Source organism: Trifolium pratense, linkage group LG3, assembly GCF_020283565.1.
Source record: "Trifolium pratense cultivar HEN17-A07 linkage group LG3, ARS_RC_1.1, whole genome shotgun sequence".
Classification (NCBI taxonomy): Eukaryota; Viridiplantae; Streptophyta; class Magnoliopsida; order Fabales; family Fabaceae; genus Trifolium; species Trifolium pratense.
In genome coordinates this window covers 6,181,077-6,204,665 of record NC_060061.1, presented here as the reverse complement: position 1 = coordinate 6,204,665, position 23,589 = coordinate 6,181,077, and the positions used below count along the sequence as shown (strand labels likewise).

The 23,589-nt window shown below is 33.4% G+C and overlaps 2 protein-coding genes and 2 non-coding genes across 15 annotated transcripts; 1 reads left to right on the top strand and 3 right to left on the bottom strand.

Moving 5' to 3' along the window:
• Window positions 1-181: 181 nt before the first annotated feature.
• Window positions 182-5,067, top strand: LOC123913662. Of its 2 annotated transcripts, none has more exons than XM_045964468.1 (3): window positions 182-616; window positions 895-964; window positions 1,728-5,067. In XM_045964468.1, exon 3 carries the CDS (start codon window positions 1,798-1,800, stop codon window positions 4,774-4,776), a length of 2,979 nt encoding a protein of 992 aa, XP_045820424.1. In that variant the 5' UTR covers window positions 182-616; window positions 895-964; window positions 1,728-1,797; the 3' UTR covers window positions 4,777-5,067. The 2 variants fall into 2 exon arrangements, with proteins under 2 accessions (XP_045820424.1, XP_045820425.1); XM_045964469.1 differs by having other exon boundaries at window positions 182-315; window positions 1,728-4,954.
• Window positions 5,068-6,329: 1,262 nt separating this feature from the next.
• TRNAT-UGU lies at window positions 6,330-6,401 on the bottom strand. The gene has a single exon. It is a non-coding gene; the product is annotated as a tRNA-Thr (tRNA).
• A 71-nt stretch (window positions 6,402-6,472) lies between these two features.
• Window positions 6,473-6,544, bottom strand: TRNAT-UGU. Its single transcript has one exon. It is a non-coding gene; the product is annotated as a tRNA-Thr (tRNA).
• A 999-nt stretch (window positions 6,545-7,543) lies between these two features.
• Window positions 7,544-22,531, bottom strand: LOC123913663 (ubiquitin-conjugating enzyme E2 5-like). 11 transcript variants are annotated; one of them, XM_045964470.1, is made up of 8 exons: window positions 22,323-22,527; window positions 22,117-22,196; window positions 21,592-21,706; window positions 21,275-21,327; window positions 21,006-21,134; window positions 19,006-19,073; window positions 18,197-18,499; window positions 16,387-17,575 (listed from the first exon to the last, which is right to left on the bottom strand). In XM_045964470.1, the coding sequence occupies exons 1-8, from the start codon at window positions 22,364-22,366 to the stop codon at window positions 16,649-16,651; spliced, it is 1,719 nt and encodes a 572-aa protein (XP_045820426.1). In that variant the 5' UTR covers window positions 22,367-22,527; the 3' UTR covers window positions 16,387-16,648. The 11 variants fall into 11 exon arrangements, 7 of the variants coding, with proteins under 7 accessions (XP_045820432.1, XP_045820431.1, XP_045820426.1 ...); XR_006811683.1 differs by having other exon boundaries at window positions 17,440-17,575; window positions 18,197-18,369; window positions 22,323-22,531; XR_006811685.1 differs by lacking the exon at window positions 16,387-17,575 and adding an exon at window positions 20,628-20,722 and having other exon boundaries at window positions 18,304-18,369; window positions 22,323-22,529.
• Between the last annotated feature and the right edge of the window lie 1,058 nt (window positions 22,532-23,589).

The window sequence follows — 23,589 nt, the reverse complement described above, 5'->3', positions numbered from 1 at the left end:
TCACCTTTTAAGTCGATAAATGAGAGCAACAAAGTTTAAACCCTAATTTTTGAATATTCCATTCAATATTCTTGTCAACTGAACTATGTCCATGCAACAATTTAGTCTCTATAAAAGGTAATGTGAATTATATTTGTTATTTTATGAAAAAAAATAGGATTAAATTGATATTTATATTTTTGTATAGAATCGAATAGATCTGGTTATAATGTGTTTGTACCAATTTAGACATTGACACAACACAAACTACAAAGAAAGAAAAAAAGTTTAACAATGTGAATCCAAATGCTAAATTCATAGTGGCTTATGCTATGTGTAAGATTTAACAGTTGTATATAAATAGTTGTGGAGCCTACTGTGTTTTCACCATACCCAAGTCAGATCCATCATCCATTACCTTCTTCTTCTTCTTCCTTACCCCCTTTGTCACCATTTTCTGAATCTTGCAGACATTTTTCAGAACAACTCAAATCACATCCAAACATAATAAATAAATATTCTTTTTTTATTAAGTAACAAGAAAAAAAAAACACAGCTTTAGTTTGTTTGTTTTGTTTCTAAGAACAACCTACGAATACTTGTTCACTTGTTTGGTTTCTTTCCTTTTCTTATAAAGGTTTGTGCTTTTGCTTTCATTATCAATAAGTTTATCGTTTTCTATTTTTATTTTTTTTTCTTAAATGGGTGTTTGAGTTTGACATCATCATTGATATTTTGAATTTTTTTTTTTTTTTATCACTTCACTCATTGGTGGTTACTTTTTTTACATTAATAGTAATAATGTTATACTTTTTTCTTAATTTTTTGTTTGTTAGTTTGTTTGAGTGTTTTTGTTGTTTTTACTGTTATAATGTTTTGAAATTTTAATGTTTTTAATCTTTTTGACCTTTGCAGAGATTCGTTGGTTATTTGAAAGCAAAACAGTGAATGTACGGTTTGGTGTTTCAGTTTCTCAGACTAGTAAGTAAGTATTCAGATCTGAATCACAAAATGTAGTTTTTTCTTCTTTCTATAATCACTTTTATTAATTAATAGTAGATACTGTTTTTTAATTGTTCCTTCCTTAACCAAGATTTGTGTTTCTTGAGTTTGTGTCTTTTAATGATTTTTGGTGTCTTTTTGTGTGATGAAGAAATAACAGTATATATGATGTCTCATGTTGATGCTACGTTTTTTGTTTGATTGTAACAGTTTAGTAGAATCAAACTCCTTTTTCTAAAGTTAAATTCCATTTGAGTTGACTTTGTTGCTTCCCACTAATGATAATTACTGTTTATGAATTGACAGAGTTCAATTTTCTTTTGGTTCTTTTTGGAAATTTGGAGATCTATAATAGGATTTTATTTTGATTATAACCTTAGATTATGGTTGTTGCACTATTAACTTTATATTAAAAGAAGACTCACTTTGTCTATAGCTTTTTCATCATTCTTTTACTTTGTTCTTTTAATAATGAGTTACTATTTTATTGTGTGTGACAATGGCAACATAAACATACAAAAGTACAACGTTCGATTCTAATTTGATACAGTAAGAGTATTGACACTGTCAACAAATTACAACCGATCATATGCGAGAGACTTTGGAAGTAATTATGATTGACGTCAAACTGTTTTTATACTGATAGTGTATATGAATTGAGTCGTTTTGTTTTTTTCTTATGGTATATTGGATGATTGTAAATACGTATTGTGATACTGATGAAAACATTATTATCTCATCTTCAGAGGCTTAGTTGGTGCATGGGATTTGGTATCTTCCCTAATTGGGAAACAGATTATTTGCAACTGTAAAAGTATGGATAATCAAGAAGAGAGTTCCTCCGCCTTTGGACCTTTGGCAGCAATGAGTTTGAGGAATATGTCATCATCGTCTTCGGCTTTTTTTTCGGCCAATCAGTCACCTTTTTTCTCTCCAAGAACATCGTCGTGTCATTTATCAGATACTCCGAGACCCGAGCTTTCTTCAAATGACAGAATTAATCTTGATGCTGTGGCTTCCACTAGTACTAGTTCAGTGATTCCAGAACAAAAATGTACTATCTCTGATGTGGTCGCTGCATCTCCAGTTGGGTGTACTTCAGGTGATATGCAGCAGAGACTCGACCGTATATCTTCCTCGCCCGGTATCTCTGGTAGCCCCATATCTGGTTACTGCCATCCCTATGACGATTGTTATTCTGGACAGAAAGAAAAGCGAAGTAAGAAAGTGAGAAACCAAAAATCATCATCAACACCACCCGGTTCAAGATCGATTCCTTCTTACAGATTGACGAGCTGTGATGTTTTTATAGGATTACACGGTCGCAAGCCTCCACTTGTAAGATTTTCCAAATGGTTGTGTGCTGAGTTAGAAATTCACGGTATCAGTTGTTTTGTATCCGACAGGGCTTCATGTCGGAACTCTAACAAGCTAGTCATTGCTGAGAAAGCTATGGATGTTGCTTCTTTCGGTATAGTAATTATAACAAGGAAGTCTTTCAAGAATCCATATACCATTGAGGAGCTGAAGTTTTTCTCCGCCAAGAAGAATTTAGTACCGATATACTTTGATTTGAGTCCATTTGATTGTCTTGTAAGGGATATAATTGAGAAAAGGGGTGAGCTTTGGGAAAAACATGGAGGGGAACTATGGCATTTGTATGGAGGCTTGAAGCAGGAGTGGAAAGATGCGGTCCATGCCCTATCTCGGGTTGAAGAATGGAAGTTGGAAGCTCAGGATGGAAACTGGAGAGATTGCATACTTGAGACTGTCACATTGTTAGCAATGAAGTTAGGTAGAAGAAGTGTCGCCGAGCATTTGAGAAAATGGAAAGAGAAAATAAAGGAAGAGGAGTTACCTTTCACTCGTAACGAGAATTTTATCGGTAGAAAAAAAGAGCTTTCTCAATTGGAGTTTATGCTTTTTGGTGATGTTAGTGGAGATTCAAAGCAAGACTATATTGAGCTCAAGGCAAAATCCAAAAGAAGGCATTTGACCATTGGTAGGGGCAAGAGTAATGTGTTAGATGAAAGAAATGGAAGTAGTAGGGAGGAGAAAGAACCAGTTTTGTGGAAGGAGTCAGAGAAAGAAATTGAAATGCAAAGTATTGAATTTGCTCAGAGGCACTACCGTTCAAGGCTCAAACGCAGTGGAAAGTATACTAGGAAGAAAAGAGGAATGAAGATTTTGTATGGGAAAGGGATTGCTTGCATATCAGGAGATTCAGGAATTGGAAAAACTGAACTCATTCTCGAGTTTGCTTATAGATTTCACCAGAGATACAAGATGGTGCTATGGGTAGGAGGGGAGAGCAGGTATATAAAGCAAAACTATCTAAACCTCAGGTCATTTTTAGAAGTTGATGTGAGTGTTGAGAATAGTTTGGAGAAAACCAGTATAAAAGGATTCGAAGAGCACGAAGCAGCAGCTATTTCTAGAGTTCGCAAAGAACTGATGAGAAACATTCCGTATCTCGTGATCATCGATAACTTGGAAAGCGAAAGTGATTGGTGGGACCACAAACTTGTGATGGATCTTCTCCCTCGTTTCGGTGGCGAGACTCATGTGATCATATCAACGTGCCTTCCTCGCGTCATGAACTTGGAACCACTAAAACTTTCATACTTATCTGGAGTCGAAGCAATGTCTCTAATGTTACCGAATGGCAAGGACTACACAGTTGCTGAGATGGATGCTCTACGAACAATCGAGGAGAAGCTTGGAAGGTTAACTTTAGGCCTGGCCATTATTGGTGGAATTCTATCCGAGTTACCTATAACTCCTAGCAGGCTCTTAGATACCATAAACAGAATGCCCTTGAAGGAGATGTCATCATGGAGTAGTAAAGAAGCTCACGCCTTCCGGAAGAACACTTTCCTTCTTCAGCTCTTCGATGTTTGTTTCTCGGTATTTGATCATGCAGATGGGCCTAGAAGCTTGGCAACAAGAATGGTACTTGTAAGCGGATGGTTTGCATCAAGTGCAATTCCAGTTTCCTTGTTGGCACTTGCAGCACACAAGATACCGAGAAAACATAAGGCAACTTGTTTATGTGGAAGATTGCTGAAATCATTAACCTGTGGTTTAACATCCTCACATACCAAAAAATCAGAATTAGAAGCATCTTCACTGCTTCTAAGTTTTAACATTGCAAGGAATTGTGCTAAGAAAGGATGTATCCAATTCAATGAACTCATCAAACTATATGCTAGGAAAAGAGAAGTTACTGGATCATCACAGGCAATGGTTCAAGCTGTTATCAGTCAAGGGTCAATATCTCAACATCTAGATCATTTGTGGGCCGCATGTTTTCTGCTATTCGAATTCGGTCATAACCCTGTGGTTGTCGAGCTAGAGGTTTCCGAGCTCTTGCATCTTGTGAAAAAAGTGGTTCTTCCTCTTGCAATTCAATCGTTCATTACATACTCTCGATGCACAGCTGCACTTGAGCTTTTGCGATTGTGCACCAATGCGTTGGAAGCAGCAGACCATACATTAGTTACACCGGTCGACACATGGTTCGACAAATCACTTTGTTGGAGATCCATTCAAACTCATGCTCAGATGAATCCTTGTCTTTGGCAAGAACTTGCACTATGTAGAGCCACAGTGCTTGAAACAAGAGCTAAGCTTATGCTGAGAGGTGCACAATTTGATATAGGGACTGATCTAATCAAGAAAGCTATTTTTATCAGGAGTTCAATTTGTGGCGAAGATCATCCAGATACTATATTTGCTCGCGAAACGTTAAGCAAACTCACTAGACTAATTTCAAATGTTCAGATTCATTCCTGAGCTTAGATTTTGCATTTTTTTTTTGTAAGAAACTCCAGAATTATACAATAGATTTAATTTATAATAAAACTAGTCATCTATACTATTTCATGGAACTTTCTATGGCATATTTTACAAGACAAATATGAGATACCTTAACATTTTTTGAAAGTATTTCATCTCCTATTGATTTAGTTGTCTTGTTTTCACATGTTTAGTTGTGTCCTTGTTATTGTATAAGGAGGATAATTATTTGTAGAAGCACTTTTGCATCAATAGCAATAAAATATTTAAGACTACTTTTCTTTCAAAGGTTTCCTTTCTCCAGTTCACAACAGATTATGCAGCAATCTGTGAATTTTGCACATCCTGTTATTTTTTTATGGTAAATAAGATTTTTTTTTTTTATTGGCTTGTGACACTGATTCCATTGAGGTTCTTCTAATAGAGGCTACATAAACACAATTTTGCAAAACACACTTATGAGGTTATGATTTGAGAATAATGAATGAAAAAAGAATACTGAACATCACCAACTTCAAATGTAGCTATGTCACTCAATAGAGACAATTGATATTTGGCAAGCACAAAAACCTAGCTTTCCTAAAAAAAAAGCTTATAATTTTGTACGACTAAAACGATATTTGGTGATCGTTATTTACTTTGGAGCAAACTAGCTTCCCTAAAAAGAAGATTATTACGTATAAGTTTATATGACTAAAAATACATATTTTATAAAATAAAAACTAAAAAATACATGTTTGACAATCATTTTTTACTCACGAGCTTATAACTCATTTTTAGTAGCTTGTATTTTGATAAGCTACATCAAGTAATTAAAAAACAATAAAAAAAGTACTACTTCATGTAGCTTATAACTTAAAAACACGGTAAAAGAAAAATTATTATTTGTTCTATCAATTTTATCCTTATTATCTTAATTGAAAAAATTAAACATTAATGAAACATTTTTTATAACATTTGATATCTATAATCTAATTTAACAATTAATTTATCAAATACTACAAATTCGATCAACTACCTTTATCTACTATAGATTTATCTATTATAAACTAACTTGTTAGTTATCTACTATCAATTTACCTATTATATATTTATCCATTATAAACTAAAATAAATATTAATATAAGTCACTAGCATTTTGGTCAAGAAAAAAAAAAGTCACTAGCAATGAAAGTGGTCCATATTATTATTTTTTGACCAAACAGACATTAATATAAGTCACTAGCATTTTTGAAAACAAGTCACTAGCATTGAGAGTGGTCCATATTATTATTTTTAATTTTATTTTTTGACCAAAAAGTGGTCCATATTATTATTATTATTTTTGACAACTAAAGTGGTCCATATTATTAGAGACACCCTAATTTTATCGTTGGATGATATTTTATAAAGTTTATGAGCGAGATTGTTAAAATTAAAACTTTCACAGGATATGTATCTGTGTTTGCATCCAATATTTATGGGCTCAGTATAATGCATATGATTTTTTTTTATATTACTCTTTATCAAAAAATTAATTACGTAATGAATAAAACATATTAAAATTAAAATGCCCTCACGCAGGATCGAACTGCGGACCTTCAGTTTACAAGACTGACGCTCTACCACTGAGCTATAAGGGCTTGTTTTTATTCATGTTAACAACTGAGTTAAATATTGGGAAACTTTTAAATCAGAAAATTAAAAAATAATTTGCCCTCACGCAGGATCGAACTGCGGACCTTCAGTTTACAAGACTGACGCTCTACCACTGAGCTATAAGGGCTTGATACGTATAAAATGTTACATCAATATATTATCCTTATATGTAAAATTGCATCTTTCCTTCACCAACCTATTTCTATATTTTGATTTAATTATGCGCAGAGTTGTTTATTTTGTAGGAGGAAATGAGGTTGGTAGTTGAGGAAACTAATAGTAAAGGTAGGGTGTTTTTCGAGGTCCAAACGCAAAGGATATTCGAGGTGAGCAACTTGGCAAAAAGGGGCGCGACAAAGAACACTACCCACAGCGTCATCTCAGCAAACTAACACACCTACACATATCATGATTTTAGGAGTACCAATGGCTTAATCGTTCCCAACATCATAAAACACATTCATACTAGATATTAAGCATTATCATCTACCGCGAGTTCAATTAAGACAACAAAGTTGTGCTTATTCAATAACAATCTCAGTGATTTTTGTAGCAAGAGTAGCAACGGATTGAAGTTTACTCACTTCAAGTCTCACTATGAATAGGGGGCTCACCCCCAATTATGAATACTGCTTACATCCTGCTGTGTCTTTTGCAGGCACACCCTATTTGAAGAAGGAGCATGCGGCCAAAGGTGTGACATACAAGTATTCGACATCCAGACGCATAGACTACATCACCAACCACAAATCCAACTCGATTGTTCATGGAAGAACATGCTACATTTAAGTGTTATTCTTTATATGTATATGTGTTCTGAAATTTATTTATGATTACATGGTATTTCTTTTGCTATTGCTATGAAACTGGACATAATGTTTATTTCTGAGTTCATATTGTATTGCAATTTTATTAACCAGACGCAAATTGCAATAGACTAGACTCTAAGTCTAAGGTAATATAATCACAGAACATAGTAGAGAAAGTCAATGACATATCTTCAAGTTCTCACTGAAGTTGAACCAAAAAGTGGAAAAAGGTCTTGATTCATCCCAGTGAAAGGGTATCAAATTTAATGCATTCATATGCAAAACCAGCTTGAATCTTCAGAATTTGAACCTTTTAGTCACAAAAGTAAATATATAAAACATTTAAACCATTAATTAATCGATTTACACAACCATAAAGGAATAGAGATAAAAAGGTGAGGATTTTTCTTACAACCTTCAGAATTTGTTTCTTCTAATTCTAGATACTTCAATGTCAAATAATGTAGACATGTACAAGCATGAATGTAAATAAGACAGACATTGTATATAACAATTTAGAGATCAGGTTGGCCAACAATGGCGTCATCACCATCACTAGAGGCGTAGCCATCTTCACTCAGCTCATCATCGCTTGAAATTTCCTCCTGAGCTCCAATATCTTCTGGCTTGGCATATTTTTCACAATATTCTGTTCATCGTCGCTCCCAAATTAATATAGATGAAAATAGGTGCATAGTGTTAGAATATAAAATAATATTTTGATATTATCTTAGAATATCATGGTTTTATCTCTTAGGAACAGTTTTTTAACACAAAATAGAATAGTAAACATTTTGAGATGTCTTTCATTTAAGATGTTGACCATTACAGTTTCCAAATAATAAGATGTTAATTTACTATGTAAACTTTCTTTCTATTGTGGATCTAAGATTCATATGAAGCACTAACTAAGCAGAAGTTATATGGCAGTAAATTGAAAATGACTTGCTTCAAATCAGAAATTCAGGGCCTAGAAATTTTTTCACATTCATTTGGTAAACAATTATGTATATTCCAGCTATCAATAATATGATATCCAACATTACATCGTTATAAGCAACATAAGGTGAATGTCCCCATTTGAGTATTGGAATTCAAAAGCTCTTCATTTGACACAAGAAATGTAACTGATTATCATTATAATATTGTACCAACCAATGCCTAAGGACTAAGGTGCAAACAAGTCATTTAGCTTACTATTTATCTAAACAAAAGATGAAAAAATAAATTATTGGATAAGTGATCACACAAGACTAAGATAGGATTAGGAAAACATTCATTAAAGATAAAATCAGGGTGGTAGAATGCATTGTAGAGAAAATGGTAGAATTAGAATCTCGTCTTAAGCGGTATGGCATGTATGGAGAAGACCGATACAAGCAACGTTCTGGTGGGAGTTGATGCATTTGATAATGGAACATAAATCATTTTGCATAATCTTGACTTTTCAAATCTTTTTTTTTACCAATTGATGATATCTCACCCCAATTGAAATTAGACGAAAAAATGACTACTTATGATCAACAATAGTGAAACAAATCAGACGAATACTACCTTTGACTTTCTGTTCATATGCAGCACGGTCTCTCATCATCAAGGCAGCAGCATCACCATTCAATGGATCTGATGCATTGGGGTATATAAGAAGTTGAGGAATAAACACTTCGAACACATTAACAAGATCTGAATGAAAATAAGAAAAATGTAAGGGAGCAACACTAACAATCAAACAGCTGCTAAAAAAAAACACTAACAATCAAACAAGGTTGAATCAAATGCATAGCAAGTTAATTTTTAGTAATTCTCTTTACCACCAATATATATAAGGTACTATAAGTTGTTAACAATGCTTACCGAACATCGGACTCCATGTCTGGTTGATAACATCTAAGCAAACCGAGCCAGACCTGAATATCAGACAAAAAACATTTTGATCAGCTGTTGAGTATAACAATTCGTTTGCGCAACAGCTAATAGCGGTTCCATGGAGGATAATGGTGTTGCTTAAATATGATAGAAAAAAAGAAGCTTATTTTTTATAGATAGGAAAATGTTATTAAGTTGGTAGTTATGTTAGTTTCCATGATTTGAACCCAAGAATTCATTCTTAAAACTCCTTTGGTGTCCGATATAAAACAATGAAGCCTTGGTTTGTATGAACAACTCACATTTCATCAACATTAGGATGGTAAATTTTGTTGACAAAACCAATAGAAGGAGACTTATAAGGATAAGCATCAGGTAGCTCCACTCTAATCTTCCACACACCTCCTTGATAAGGACCTGCAACAAATGTGAAAAAAAGAACAAAAACCAACTTCAGTTCCACCTTTATAGTTACAGCTATGTTATTTGAACATCAAAATACAAACACCGTATCTGTTTATCTCTATCTGTATGTTACCTTCTACAACTCGCACACATTTTGAAAATACACACAAAAACCAAAGGACACCTTATCCGATATCAAAATTTTGATGTCAAAAAATCATTTCTCTAACCAATCATAGATCCTAAAGTAATTCATCCTCATTGAGGAAAATGGGCGAACAATTTAGCTACAGAATTGAAGCACAAATACAAAACCAGCACAGTCCATAGGTCAGTCAGCACTCAGCAGCTGCTGATTACTGATCCAAACACATAACACAAAACATGTACAATCCAAAGTACTAAAGAAAACATTGAATTAAATTGGCACACAGAAAAAAAGAAGGGAAAATTGATAAAAAGGGAAAATTGGCAAAAAAAATTACTGTCTTTAGGTCCATGAAATTCGACAAAGAACTCTTGCATGCCATCATTGATCATCTCCACCTTATAATCAGTCATCATCCTGATTCACACAACAATTCAACACAACCCAATTAGAAAAAGATTAGAAATTTATACACAAAATAAAAACTTTATTTGAAATAAAAAGAAATAAAAAAATTCCAAAATAAATAAATAAAAAAAGAAATACAGACAGCTTCATCAAATCCATGTCACGGCGTTTACTTGGGGAAGACATTGTTCTCTCTCTCTCTCTCTCTGTTTTCTCTGTCTCTGTCTCTCTCTCTTTTGGTATTGTGTGAGATATGTTTACACAGTAGAAAGAGTGAGATTGCTGGTTAGTTCATACTCCACAAAACAAACCCAAACCGGTTATAAATAATTTAAGATTAGAACCAAAATGAGAAAGAAACACTGCTAAACTAAACCTTTGCGACCAAGTTTAATTTTGTTATTACGTGGAATATAGCTAAGACCGAATAGAAAAGTTTTCACTTTCGGTGATATATATATATATATGGCATGTTTGTGCGAAGAATATGAGATATTACCATTAGTGACTCAGCTACCTTAACCTAAAATTTAGTAATATTTTGCATTCAATCTTATCGTGAATTTGAGCTCGGTTACTAATATTCATTACTGGTAGAAAAATATGATAAGAAAATAATTTATTCATTTATTCTATAAAATATACTTTAAAATAAAAAAATTAAAATTAATAAAAAATAATTTGATATTAAAATAAAAAATTAATTTTTAATATATATGATTTTCTCACGGGTAAATTTGTAATTCATATAATCTAAAAAATCAAAATTTTACTAAAATTACAATATTTAAAAGTAAAATAATTACTAAAAATTTCAAAATAGGGATATTAATTTAACTTTTATAACAAATTAAATATAATTTTCTTACAATAGTAGTTTTATTATTTACAGGTTTATTTACGGATATAGCAAATTTCAAAATAGGTTTATTTAGCTTATCTAACATATATAATTGAATTATTTTTTTAATCATAATTCTTATAAAAAAATTAATTAATTTATTTGCTCTTGAGTCATTATTTATTCCCAATTATTTTGACATTCCGGCCTTGGAGAATTTTTTAATTCGTTTTTTACAATGTTTATCATTATTTAATATTTTCTGATGTTGAAAACACCGCTATTCAAACTTTTAAAAGGTACTTTAAAAATGTTTACAAAATAAAACAATTATAGAAAAATTAACTATAGTTGAATTTTATAATACATGTTTACCTTTTTCACATATTTATTAGTAAACTTTAGTCATTTTTTTATATCAAAAAATTTATGCAAGTTGGATTATAAATATTGCGCAACTCCTCCAGATACTATCGGTTCTTCTCAACGATAAATATGTCGAGGCTATCAATACATGAGAAATGACAACATGACACTCATTGAAATATGTATTTGTGAAGTAAGCTATATATGGTCTTATAAAAGAAAATATTTTACCTAAAAACAGTATATGATTTTTTCCTTGTTTATAGTTCATATCTCTATGTTAAGTGTAATTACCAATAAACACAATCAATAAAATTCGTCTTAGTTAATCCTTTACTAGAAAATAGGAGCATGCGTTTTTAAAGTTATGCCGAAAAAATGGAGGCATGAACAATTTCCTAAAATTATGGTTGTTGAGATAAAATAGTAACAATGAATCATAAGCTTGAATACCAAGTCAAAACACTTTAGTCACATTTTCTGCATAGCATTTAAATATATTTCCCAAAGAAAAATCAATCAATTAAAATAAGTAGAAAAATAATTAGGACATAAAATCAATCAATTAGAAATATATTAAAATTTTACAACAAAACTCAGGTATTATCTTATATTTGCAATCATATGATGACAAGGATTTAAAATGGTGTAGCCAAATTACCAAAAAAAAGTTTGCATAGTAAACCAAAATTCAACCTAATAATTTGTTCCACGCATACAAGGGATGAGGCACGGGTTTGATGATGTGGTTCAAACAAGTCCCTTAAATATAACAAAGATAATTTGTTTGACATCTATAGACTTTGTTCAACTATCTACATGTAGTCTCATGTTTGTCCAAATAAACACATGTTTGGAGATTAAATGACAGATGTAAAGGATATTGAGACTGATGTTAGTCATGTTTGGATCTTCACATTCACATCCTATGTGATTCCATAGTGTTGGCCGTTAGGAATTCAAATTGAACCCATTGATAACAAGTTGATAGTTGTTATCGGCAAGGATTCCACATTAAACCTCATAAATTAAAATTGGCAAGAAGTTAACTTATACCCCGACAAATATGTGTGTTCAACTTCTATTGGCAACGTAAGTACTTCGTTGCGGTAATCTATAAATACCTATATCAACACGTTCGATCTTTGAGGTCTTCCCTAACTCTAGTGAGCCATCGGAACCAAACTCAAAAAATAAAATTATAATGGAAAAACCTCATGAAATGCATAAATTTGTATATTCCAAATTCAAAGACATACCAAAATAAAATCTGTAAATATAGTTAACAAATGTCTAACTAAAAACATAAACTTGAAAGCGCTTGCTCCAACTAAACGACTAGTTTTACAGCACAGATGCTGTCCAAAAGGGAAGAAAAAAAGTTTTGCAGCACCAACTGTGCAGCCTCCAAGGAGCACTCAATAAACTATGCCATTTTACACTAAAATTAACAGTGGCTTCCAAGCTCCAACACATTAGCTGGTTCATTTCTCTTTCTATGTTACACCAAAATTTCCTGGTGAAGAAAGGCAATCCTGATTAAGGAGAAAGCAGAAGAGAGTTGTATACAAGTCTGGTCAAGAAAATATTTTCTCAACCTCAAAATGGCTTGTCATACTGTTTTGTCAACTCATAATATTGCCTGTTCTCTGAACACTCCATGAATTCCATAAGTGGATGCTTGACACTGTTCCTCCCAAACCATCACGAAAAGATCCAAATTTGATTTCGTCAACATTCTTCGGAGTCACTCGGTTCTGATGTTTCTTAGTTGAATAATATATGCATTGTAATAATAACTCACCGTGTCTTTTCTTGTCTTCTCAATGAAGTATCTGGATGGATTGTCCCAAAAAGACTTCTTCTGGGAGGGGATATTTGACCTCATTGCATCCTTAAATATCTTTTCTTCATCAGCTGTCCATTGAAGCGAAACTTCCTCGCCCATTTTATCAAATCCCAATTGGTAAAATGCAGAACACAATTCAAGCTTCAGTTTCATCCTGTTTTCAGCAATGAGAAATCTGACACAGTCAACAGAACCTTGAATGTCGCAGCTACACTTTCCCGGTCTTCCTCTCCCAACAAGATCTGTTTCGGCAGTTGGTTCTGAGTCATCTTTAACAGGCCATACTTGTGTGCCTAACCATTTAGAGTCACTCTCATATATTTCACCAGTCCATTGTGGGACTTCCGCTTGGAAACGAGGACCTATAGAAACATGCATTACAGGAAAATCATTACTAGATGGCTCAGATGTTTTCTTTTTGGTTGATGTTGATTTGGCAGCCGATTTTTTCTTTTCAGTAGCATCTGGTTTGGCAGCCATATTGACTGAACCATGTCGCTTATTTCCATTAGCAGAGCATAAATTAGAATTGCAGCCAGTGCAGCGAGATTTATGAGGGATATGCCCCCTTTCACTACGTCTGAATTCCATAGTACCTTGGTGAGCAACGGGATCCTCATACATGGCAGGATACATTTTCACCTTCTGTAAAGCATACAGTCTCAGAAACTTCAGTAACATAACAATTAAATTAAATAAAATTTCATCTTTTAGATCCTGTCTACTAGTAGAAGCATTTCTCAATGTTTTAATATCAAAGTAATAAAAACTACAGTGACTCATTGAAGAATCTATTGTAGATATTGTAAAGAATTATAAAGATTAAATATAGTTTGACCTAGTGCATATCCGTCTCTCCCTTTTTTTTAAAAAAAATAAAAATCCATAAAAGTGACTAATGAGATTATGTGAATCAATAAAGTAGCAATGAAAATAATAGAACCGGGATGACCCATGATGTCATTTCAAGTTACTAATCCAGATAGGGTATGTGTTGGCTCTCAAACTAGCAGGTATTTTTTAAAAACATGCAACAACACCAATACAATAAACTTAGTCACAGCCCACCCGCCAGAACCAAAAGAAAAGTTGAAACAAAGAACATTGGAGATACTAAAAAATCAAACAGGAGGGAAATTGTCAGGGAAGAAGATAAGAGGACAATTATAACAATTAGATACTACTATTACTATGTTAGTTGCAATTCAAAAAAAGAAAAGAAAAAGATATTAAGTTAGTTAAGGGGATCAGTTAGATAGCCATTCATGTGAAAACATTCAAGTTCAGGATATAAAAATTTGAGTCCAAAGATATAGCAAATTCAAACAATATTACATAAAATAAATAAGAAAAAACAGAGTCATAATCAGTCCATAAGGTTTAGAAAGTAACATAGTAAAGAGAAGCAAAAGCAAACAAATTTTAAGACAAGTTCAAATGGATGTGTGTATCAACATTGCAGGATTAGGATAGGACCAGAGTATGCAACTTTGCCTTATGTTCGTAAAGGCTGTTTCCATGACCACCAATTAACAAGGAAGCAAACTTACCGTTATGTAAAGGCACACTCTTTACATAAGGCTGTTTCTAGTTCATATCTCTATTACCATCAAAATATGAATCGATGACTCTTTCTCTCAAATTCACACCTCAAACTTTGCAGTGACTGTCGCACGCACCCTCCTACTCATTCGGGCTTAGCCCTTGCCCTATGACCGGGTATGTATAATGTATAGGTCTTACGCTTTAACACCAACTATTTTTTAGACTAATTGATTCGCGGGGTCAAACTTAAAAAAAAAAACTTAAAAACATGCAAATTATCCACCAATTACCAGTATGATTCTCTAAACTTTGTTGAAACTTAGACATTATCTTATATTCTCAATCATATGACCATAAATATTTAAAATGGTGTAGCTAAATCACCCAAAAAAATGTTGGCACCTAAACCAAAAATCAACCTAATAATTTGCTCCCACACAATGGTGGAGGCAGCGGTTTGAAAGGGTTCAACTAAACCCCCTACATTTAAAAAACACAAATATACCTTTGTATGTTTTGTATTTTTAACTCCTTGATTATTTTGCACCACTACCCCCAAAGGCTAGGGTATTGGCTTTGCCACTGCACACACATCTATAACAAAGAGAGTTGATAAGTTATAGTCTCTCTTTATCTATATAGATCATTTGTTTGCCTTCTATAAACTCCCTATTTGACTCATGTTTGTTCAAATAAACCACATTTTTGGAGATTAAATTATAGGTATAAAGGATATTAATCACGTTTGAATCTTTATGGAACATTTCATCAAAGTCTTGATGTGGATTCTTAAAACAATCTATCGAAAAACACCTCATACAAATGAAAGCCTGCAACAATGACAAAACTGTTAAAACTAAAATATTTACTTATATATCTAAATCCCCCATCAGAGAAAGCCATTGCACGCTAGCCTCTTGTATAGGGTTCCTTGCGCACCGAGCATCTTGTTATCATATCTTCGAGACTTGTTGGTCTGCCCTGTTAGGAGAACAAGTCCTCCCCCAACTCAACAACAAAAACGGAAACTGGAAGATAAAAAGAGTTCATTTTGGCTTTTATATAATAATACTTTTATAAATAACTAAACTCTAAGTTGTTTTAGTAGAGGTAAGATATGAACTACATACGAAAGTATGAGGGTAGCATTGAGTATCTCAAAATTTACCTTTTATCCGACTATGGTGACACTGGTGGGAGTTGTTTTACATGGTCAAAGAGCTACAAACATGTTAATGTAAAGTTAAAATGTGGTGGAAGGTTTGATTCAAGTGAGGAAAGTGGAGGAAATCCTCAAAAATAGGGAAAGAAAACCTGCGTAGAAGAGAGGTCTCTATAATGTGATGATCCACACAACAGGGTTGACACCCTAAAAGAAACAGGGATAAGACAGTCTAGAAGATTGAACCCATTTATAACCAAGTTAATAGTTGTTTTCAGAAGAGTTCCACATTAAGCCTCATAAATTAAAATGGGGATATGACAATCTAGTAGATTGAACCCATTGATAACAAGTTAATAGTTGTTGTCAGAAGGGTTCCACATTAAGCCTCATCAATTAAAATTGGCAAGAAGTTAACTTATACCCCGCAATGGTGTGGGTTCAACTTTTGTTAGCAACGTAAGTACTACGTTGCGGTAGTCTATAAATACATCTATCAGCACCCTTTGATCCTTGAGGTCTGCCCTGACTCTAGTGAGTCATCGGAACCCAACTCATAAAACAAAAATCTAATAGAAAAACCCTCATGAAATGCATAAATTTGTCTAATTCCAAAGTCAAAGACCTACCAAAATAAAATTTGTAAATTTAGTTTACAAAGGTCTGACTAAAAACATAAACTTGAAAGCGCTTGCTCCAACTAAACAACTAGTTTTGCAGCACAAATGCTGTCCAAAAGGGAAGAAAAAAAAGTTTTGCAGCACCAACTGTGCAGCCTCCAAGGAGCAGTCAATAAACTGCCACTTTAACAACATAACCATGTCAAACAAAATTACCAGTGGCTTTCAAGCTCCAACACATTAGCCAATGTTCTCCTAGCTGGTTCTATCCTCTTGTTCTCTGAACATTCCAGGAATTCCACAGGTGGATGCTTGATACTGTTCCTCCCAAAACCATCACCAAAAGATCCAAATTCAACTTCGTCGTCATCACTGTCAACAGTCTTCGGAGTCACTCGATTTTGATAACTTCTTAATTGAATAATATATGCATTGAAGTAATAATTCACCATGTCTTTTCTTGTCTTCTTAAAAAAGTATTTGGATGGATTGTTCCAAAAAGACTTGTTTTGGGAGGGGATATTTAACCTCATTATATTCTTAAATTTCTTTTCTTCATCAGCTGTCCATTGAAGTGAAACTTCCTCACCCATTTTATGAAATCCCATTTGGTAAAATGCAGAACCCAATTCAAGCTTCAGTTTCATCCTGTTTCCAGCAATGAGAAATCTGACACATTCAACAGAACCTTGAATGTCGCAGCTACACTTTCCCCGTCTTCCTCTCCCAACAATATCAGTTTCGGGAGTAGGTTCTGAGTCATCTTTAACAGTCCATACTTGTGTGCCTAACCATTTAGAGTCACTCTCAGATATTTCACCAGTCCATTGCGGGACTTCCGCTTGGAAACGAGAACCTATAGAAACATGCTTTACAGGAAAGTCGTTGCAAGATGGCTTAGATGTTTTCTTTCTGGTCGATTTTGGTTTGGCAGCTGATTTTTTCTTTTCAGTAGCATCTGGTTTGGCAGCCATATTGACTGAACAATGCAACTCATTTCCATTAGCAGAGCATGAATTAGAATTGCAGCCAGTGCAGCGAGATTTAGAAGAGATGTGGCGCCTTTTACCACGTCTCAATTTCGTAGTACCTTGGTGACCAACGGGATCCTCATACACGGCAGGATGCATCTTCACCTTCTGTAAAGCATACAGTCTCAGAAAATCAGTAGTTTTTCAACATAACACTTTAATAAATCTGAATTGTGCGATTTAGAGGTAAATTGTGATTCATCGCAATTAATCGAGATTCCTATTGTGATCCCTATCCAACATAGATACGCACATCAATTGGTATTGATTGGGATCTTTGCTGTGTTTCTAATCAATATACAACTCACATGTATCATAGGATACCAATAACTAGGCTTAATAGTGCAGTTACAGTTCTTAATGGAAATTTCATAATGCAAATGATCTTTTTCTCACTTGTTGATAAAGATGGAATTTGTTTTAATGTTTGACCATGATATCTTTCTTATAGTGAAGTGCCTAGGTTAGAGTTATAAATCCGAGAGTGGTCATTTTGTAGATTAGGTCAAAGCTATCCAATTATTTTAGGAATGAAACTGATGGATTGCGAATATATATTTATAACGTAGACAGAATTAAGTGCATTGTAATGGTAATCATAAATACAATAATAAGATTACTAGCCATTCATGTGAAAACATTCAGGTTCAGGATATGAAACGAAACAAAAAATCCAATGTGTAAAATCATGTAGAAAATAATTATGTGCATTGAAATTTGAAAGTATACCTGAGAAGATGATCCACAGTTTGGTTCAGCATTCTTTCTCACCGCCAGAAAATTCGGTAATGGTTCCGCATTCATGTGAAAATTCGGTAATTTGTTGATTAGGTTTTCAGTGCCCAATAAAGAACCATCACCCGTTTGGTTAACCGCCACTCTTTTGGTTTTGCTGAGCCAACCTTCAAAATCACGCAGATATTTGTAATAAACTAATTTCACCGAAGCCAAAACATGAAGGTCCAAACCCAGTTCAATTATCACAGAATACCACAACCCTTTTTTTGATACCGCATCATACCCACCCTTTTCCTTCACAAGGGAGAAAAGTTGGTATAAATCAAGCAATTGACCGTCACCCAGTATCACAGGCACAGGCCTCACATTGCCTCTACTACAATTCTCCTCAAGATAAACCGAAAATTGTTGAGAAAACAAAGATTTTTGTTTAGCACTGTCATGATCAGGATTATCAACACAGTCCTCAATAAGACAATCGCCGTTTCCATGAGATTCGGCAAAAGTTTTAGCTTCATGGCGATCAAGGGAAGATTCGTTTTCCATGAACTTTTGACTCTCTACTTCTATGCTAGATATGTTTTGAATTTGATCACAAAAAAAAAAAAAAAAAAAAAAAAAATCTAGCTTGCTCTTTTGTATATGTTGATGGTACAGACACAGAACAGCAATTTTCAATAAAAACTTATCAAGATATAACGTTTACATATACTGATGAAAGAGTAATGTAACAAGTATACACAAAATTTCAATGCTGCAAATGAAAAAAGAGAGCTGAATTACAAGATTGAAGTTGAAACCTGAAAATTATTGATAATTGATTGTGGCAATGTTGGTACTAGCTGGTGCTGCTCTTCAATCTCAAATTCTGCAAATGAGAAAGAGAGCTGAATTTGAGGTATCACTCAAAACAGGGCCGGGCCCAACTATTTGGATGGAGGCCCTGGTTGAATATTAAAAATGGGCCTTCAATGAAAAACACAAAATTTTTAAAAAAATGGCACTGTGGGGATTTGAACCTGAACCATGGACCTTACACACAAAAACATTATAGTCTGCCACTAATCTATTGATGGACATCTAATATTTTACAAACATTGATAATATACAGCTATTATTATAGGGCCTTGAAATTTTGAGGCCTGATGCCGTGGGTGTGGGCCGGGCCTGATTCAAAAGCATAAGAAATACAGCGCCAAGCTGCCAAAATAAATAACTAAGCGTTTGAGAGATTATGAGAATAAAATCCCCCTCTTCTCTCGGGGTATTTCTCTTACCCTCATTCACATTTTTTGACATTTTTGAAAAAGCACATTTTTTGACATTAAAAACATCAAACATTAGGGTTTTTATTTGGGTGGGCAGGCCCATTTTAGTCCGGTCCAATAAAGCTCGAATCAATTAGGTCAAACCAAACCTGCAATAAATCAAAGATTGTTGCTCCTCAAGCCCCCAAGTTACTCCCAGGCCCCCAAAATTCCGTTTTTATCCTTAAACTCAGTTCGGAAATTACATTCTGAACTTGATGTTGCTGCGGAACGTAATTTCAAAACCAATTTCACATGGACAAATTTCAGATTTTAGCTTCCGAACCACTCCCATTACATGCTCACGTGATTTTCTCATCCCTATCTGTGTCATATAATGATGATTTTTTGGTCAAAGGTCAAAGGAAGATAGCCACTGTTCAAAGCAAAATCAAGTGAAAGAAAAAGAAAATCAAAGGTACACCATCTCAACCCTCACTATCATGAAATTCATTTAAAAAATGCAAAACAAGTGGGTCTGACATGGAGAAGACATTTTTGAAGCCACCGTCTCAAGGTGGTTGGGTCGTGTGTGCGTGTACCTCTTCCGGGGAGCTCCGTGGCTGCCTTCTTGCACATTAGAGGGCGAATAATAATGTAATAAAGAAATAAACCAAAAATGAAATAGCAAACCTTAAATAAGAGGAAAAAGCTTAAGATAAAGAAGGAGATGCAATTTTAATCTCGTGAGCATGTAATGGTGGTGGTTCGGAAGCTTGTAAAATAGGTATGGAAACTACACTCCAAACCAACATCAAGTTTGGAACATAATTTCTGAACTAAGTTTAAGGGTAACAACAGAATTTTGGGGGCCTAAAGAGCAAACTTCTAAATCAAAAGACATGGATCCACTGAAGCTGAGAAACTATGTTGTAGTTAATCTCAACTGTAGATTTGAGATCGGACGGTTGAAATTATAAATTCATTGAATCAGTTACAAATCTAATGATATAAAACATTGAAGCTTATTTTTATTTTTTTATATTTTGGATAGAAAAATGTTATTAAGTTAGTAGTTATGTTAGTTTCCAGGATTGAGCCCACAAAATCATTCTTAAAACTCCTTTGGCATCCCTTAGAAAACAATGAAGCTTTGGTTTCTATGGACAACTCACATTTCATCAACATTACCATCAAGTAGAAGGACACTTATAAGGATAAGCATCAGGTGGCTCAACTCTTATCTTCCATACACCTACTTGATAAGGACCTGCAATAAAAGTGAGTAAAGAAGAATGTAGAAAAACTCACTTCAGTTCCACCTTTAAAGTTACGGTTGTGTTAATTGAACATCAAAATACAAACACTTTAAATATTAAAGGAAACGTTTCAATTGGCACAGAAAGAAAAAAAAAAAAAAAAAAAAAAAAAAAGGAAAATTAATACAAGGGGTGCAAAAAAATTACCAACTGATGATATCTCACCCCAATTGAAATTAGATGAAAAATGACTACTTATGATTAACAAAAATGAAACAAATCAACGAATACTACCTTTGACTTTCTGTTCATATGCAGCACGGTCTCTCATCATCAAGGCAGCGGCATCACCATTCAATGGATCTGATGCATTGGGGTATATAAGAAGTTGAGGAATAAACACTTCGAACACATTAACAAGATCTGAATGAAAATAAGAAAAATGTAAGGTAGCAACACTAACAATCAAACAAGGTTGAATCAAATGCATAGCAAGTTCATTTTTAGTAATTCTCTTTACCACCAATATATGTAAGGTACTATAGATTGTTAATAATGCTTACCGAACATCGGACTCAATGTCTGGTTGATAACATCTAAGCAAACCGAGCCAGACCTGAATATCAGAGAAAAACATTTCGATCAGCTGTTGAGTATAACAATTCGTTTGCACAACAGCTAATAGCGGTTCCATTGAGGACAATGGCGTTGCTTAAATATGATAGATAGAAAACAATGAAGCTTATTTTTTGTGAATAGGAAAATGTTATTAAGTTCTAGTTATGTTAGTTTCCAGTATTTGAACCCAAGAATTCATTCTTAAAACTCCTTTGGTGTCCGATATAAAACAATGAAGCCTTGGTTTGTATGAACAACTCACATTTCATCAACATTAGGATGGTAAATTTTGTTGACAAAACCAATAGAAGGAGACTTATAAAGATAAGCATCAGGTAGCTCCACTCTTATCTTCCACACACCTCCTTGATAAGGACCTGCAACAAATGTGAAAAAAAGAAGAAAAACTCACTTCAGTTCCACCTTTAAAGTTACAGCTGTGTCATTTGAACATCAAAATACAAACACCGTATCTGTTTATCTCTATCTTACCTTCTACAACTCGCACACATTTTGAAAATACACACAAAAACCAATCATATATCCTAATGTAATTCATCCACATTGAGGAAAATGGGTGAACAATTAAGCTACAAAATTGAAGCAAAATTACAAAACCAGCACAATCCATAGGTCACCACTCAACAGTTGTTGATTATTGATCCAAACACATAACACCACGCATTGATTGAATTCAACATACACAATCTAAAGTAATAAAGAAAACATTTCAATTGGCACAAACAAAAAAAAGGGGAAATTTATACAAGAGATGCAAAAAAATTACTGTATTTGGGTCCATGAAATTCCACAAAGAAGTCTTGCATGCCATCATTGATCATCTCCACCTTGTAATCAGTCATCATCCTGATTCACAACAATTCAACGCAACCCAATTAGAAAAAGATTAGAAATTTATACAAAATAAACTGTATTTGAAATCAGAAAAAGAATAAATTCCAAAATAAATAAATAAATAAAAGGATTGCAGACAGCTTCATCAAATCCATGTCTCGGCGTTTATCTGGGGAAGACATTGTTCATAATAGAAGAGTGTTGTGTTTGTGTTTGTGTTTGTGTGAGCTCTCTTTGTTTACACAGCAGAAGTATGAGATGCCTTAGTTCATAGCGAGTCCACAAACCCAAACCGTCTCCGGCTCAAATGTATTTAGGGTCCGTTTCTAAATCAATCTTATAAGTTTTTTAATCCTCACTTCTAAATTTGGAACCGGTTACATCCTTATTTTTGTAAATATTAAATTGGTAATCTAAGTTTATATTTGATTATATGCTATTTTTATTTTTTTTTAAGTTTTCACCGCCGTTAACGAATAACTGGGCACACAATGTGTGTTCTCGTCTCCCAACCAAATTTTTTCTATATGTATGAGTGAAAAATTGATCTCCTCACAATATACTTAAGAGGTTCAAGACTCTTACCACTTGGATCAATTATATACTAATCTCTTTAAAATAGTACTTCACTCGGCCTTATTTATAAGCCAAATTATTTCATTTCATATTTATTAAGAAAGTTATTGTATTTACTAAACTATCCTTTATAATATATTAAATTTACATTAGGAATGTGCAATTATCTTAAAAAATAGACAAATAATGAATGATATTTTAGGAATACTAGCATTTAATACTTTTTCAGTTTTCTCCTTTATAAATTCAAATGACCAATAAAATTTAAAAGAATAATTTATTTATTATTTTTTTTTGACGAAAAAAGAATAATTTATTATCAACATTAAAATTTAAATGCCTATATGTTGACCAAACGAGAGATAGAGGGTAATTTTTGTGACTGAGAGGAGATGAATAATAAAGCAAGAGGTGGAGAAAAGCAAAAGTGTTGCACGTTAGAATGAAGGGAAGAAGAAGATAGAATGATGATGGTATTGTGTATTAGATACAAGAGTCACTTAAAATTATGTTTTAATCTTGGTCTTTCTTTTAAATCTTATAATTCATATTCATTCTCACATATATTTATCATTCTCGTGTTATTATTATTATTTTTAACATTAAAAAAATGAAATAGAGAATATCTATATAATTATTTTTTATTTTGATAGCCATATGATTCATAGACGAATTAGTATTAATAATTTGAATTTGATTAAAAAGTATGTAAAATTTAATGAGAAAAAAAAAATATAAGCAGACGGTGTAAAAATTGTTTACACCGACATCCAATAGAATTTTGCCATGTCATTTATTTATTTATTTAAAAAATATAAAATGTTAATCT

Bases quoted from the DNA above. Each gene is read 5' to 3' on its own strand.
- LOC123913663 (XM_045964470.1), bottom strand. From the start codon at position 22,366: ATGTCTTCCCCAGATAAACGCCGAGACATGGATTTGATGAAGCT. The intron at 22,197-22,322 runs GTCTGCAATCCT...GTTGTGAATCAG, and splicing joins GACATGGATTTGATGAAGCT to GATGATGACTGATTACAAGG. The intron at 21,328-21,591 runs GTGAGTTGTTCA...TCTGATATTCAG, and splicing joins CATCCTAATGTTGATGAAAT to GTCTGGCTCGGTTTGCTTAG.
- LOC123913662 (XM_045964468.1), top strand. From the start codon at position 1,798: ATGGATAATCAAGAAGAGAGTTCCTCCGCCTTTGGACCTTTGGCAGCA.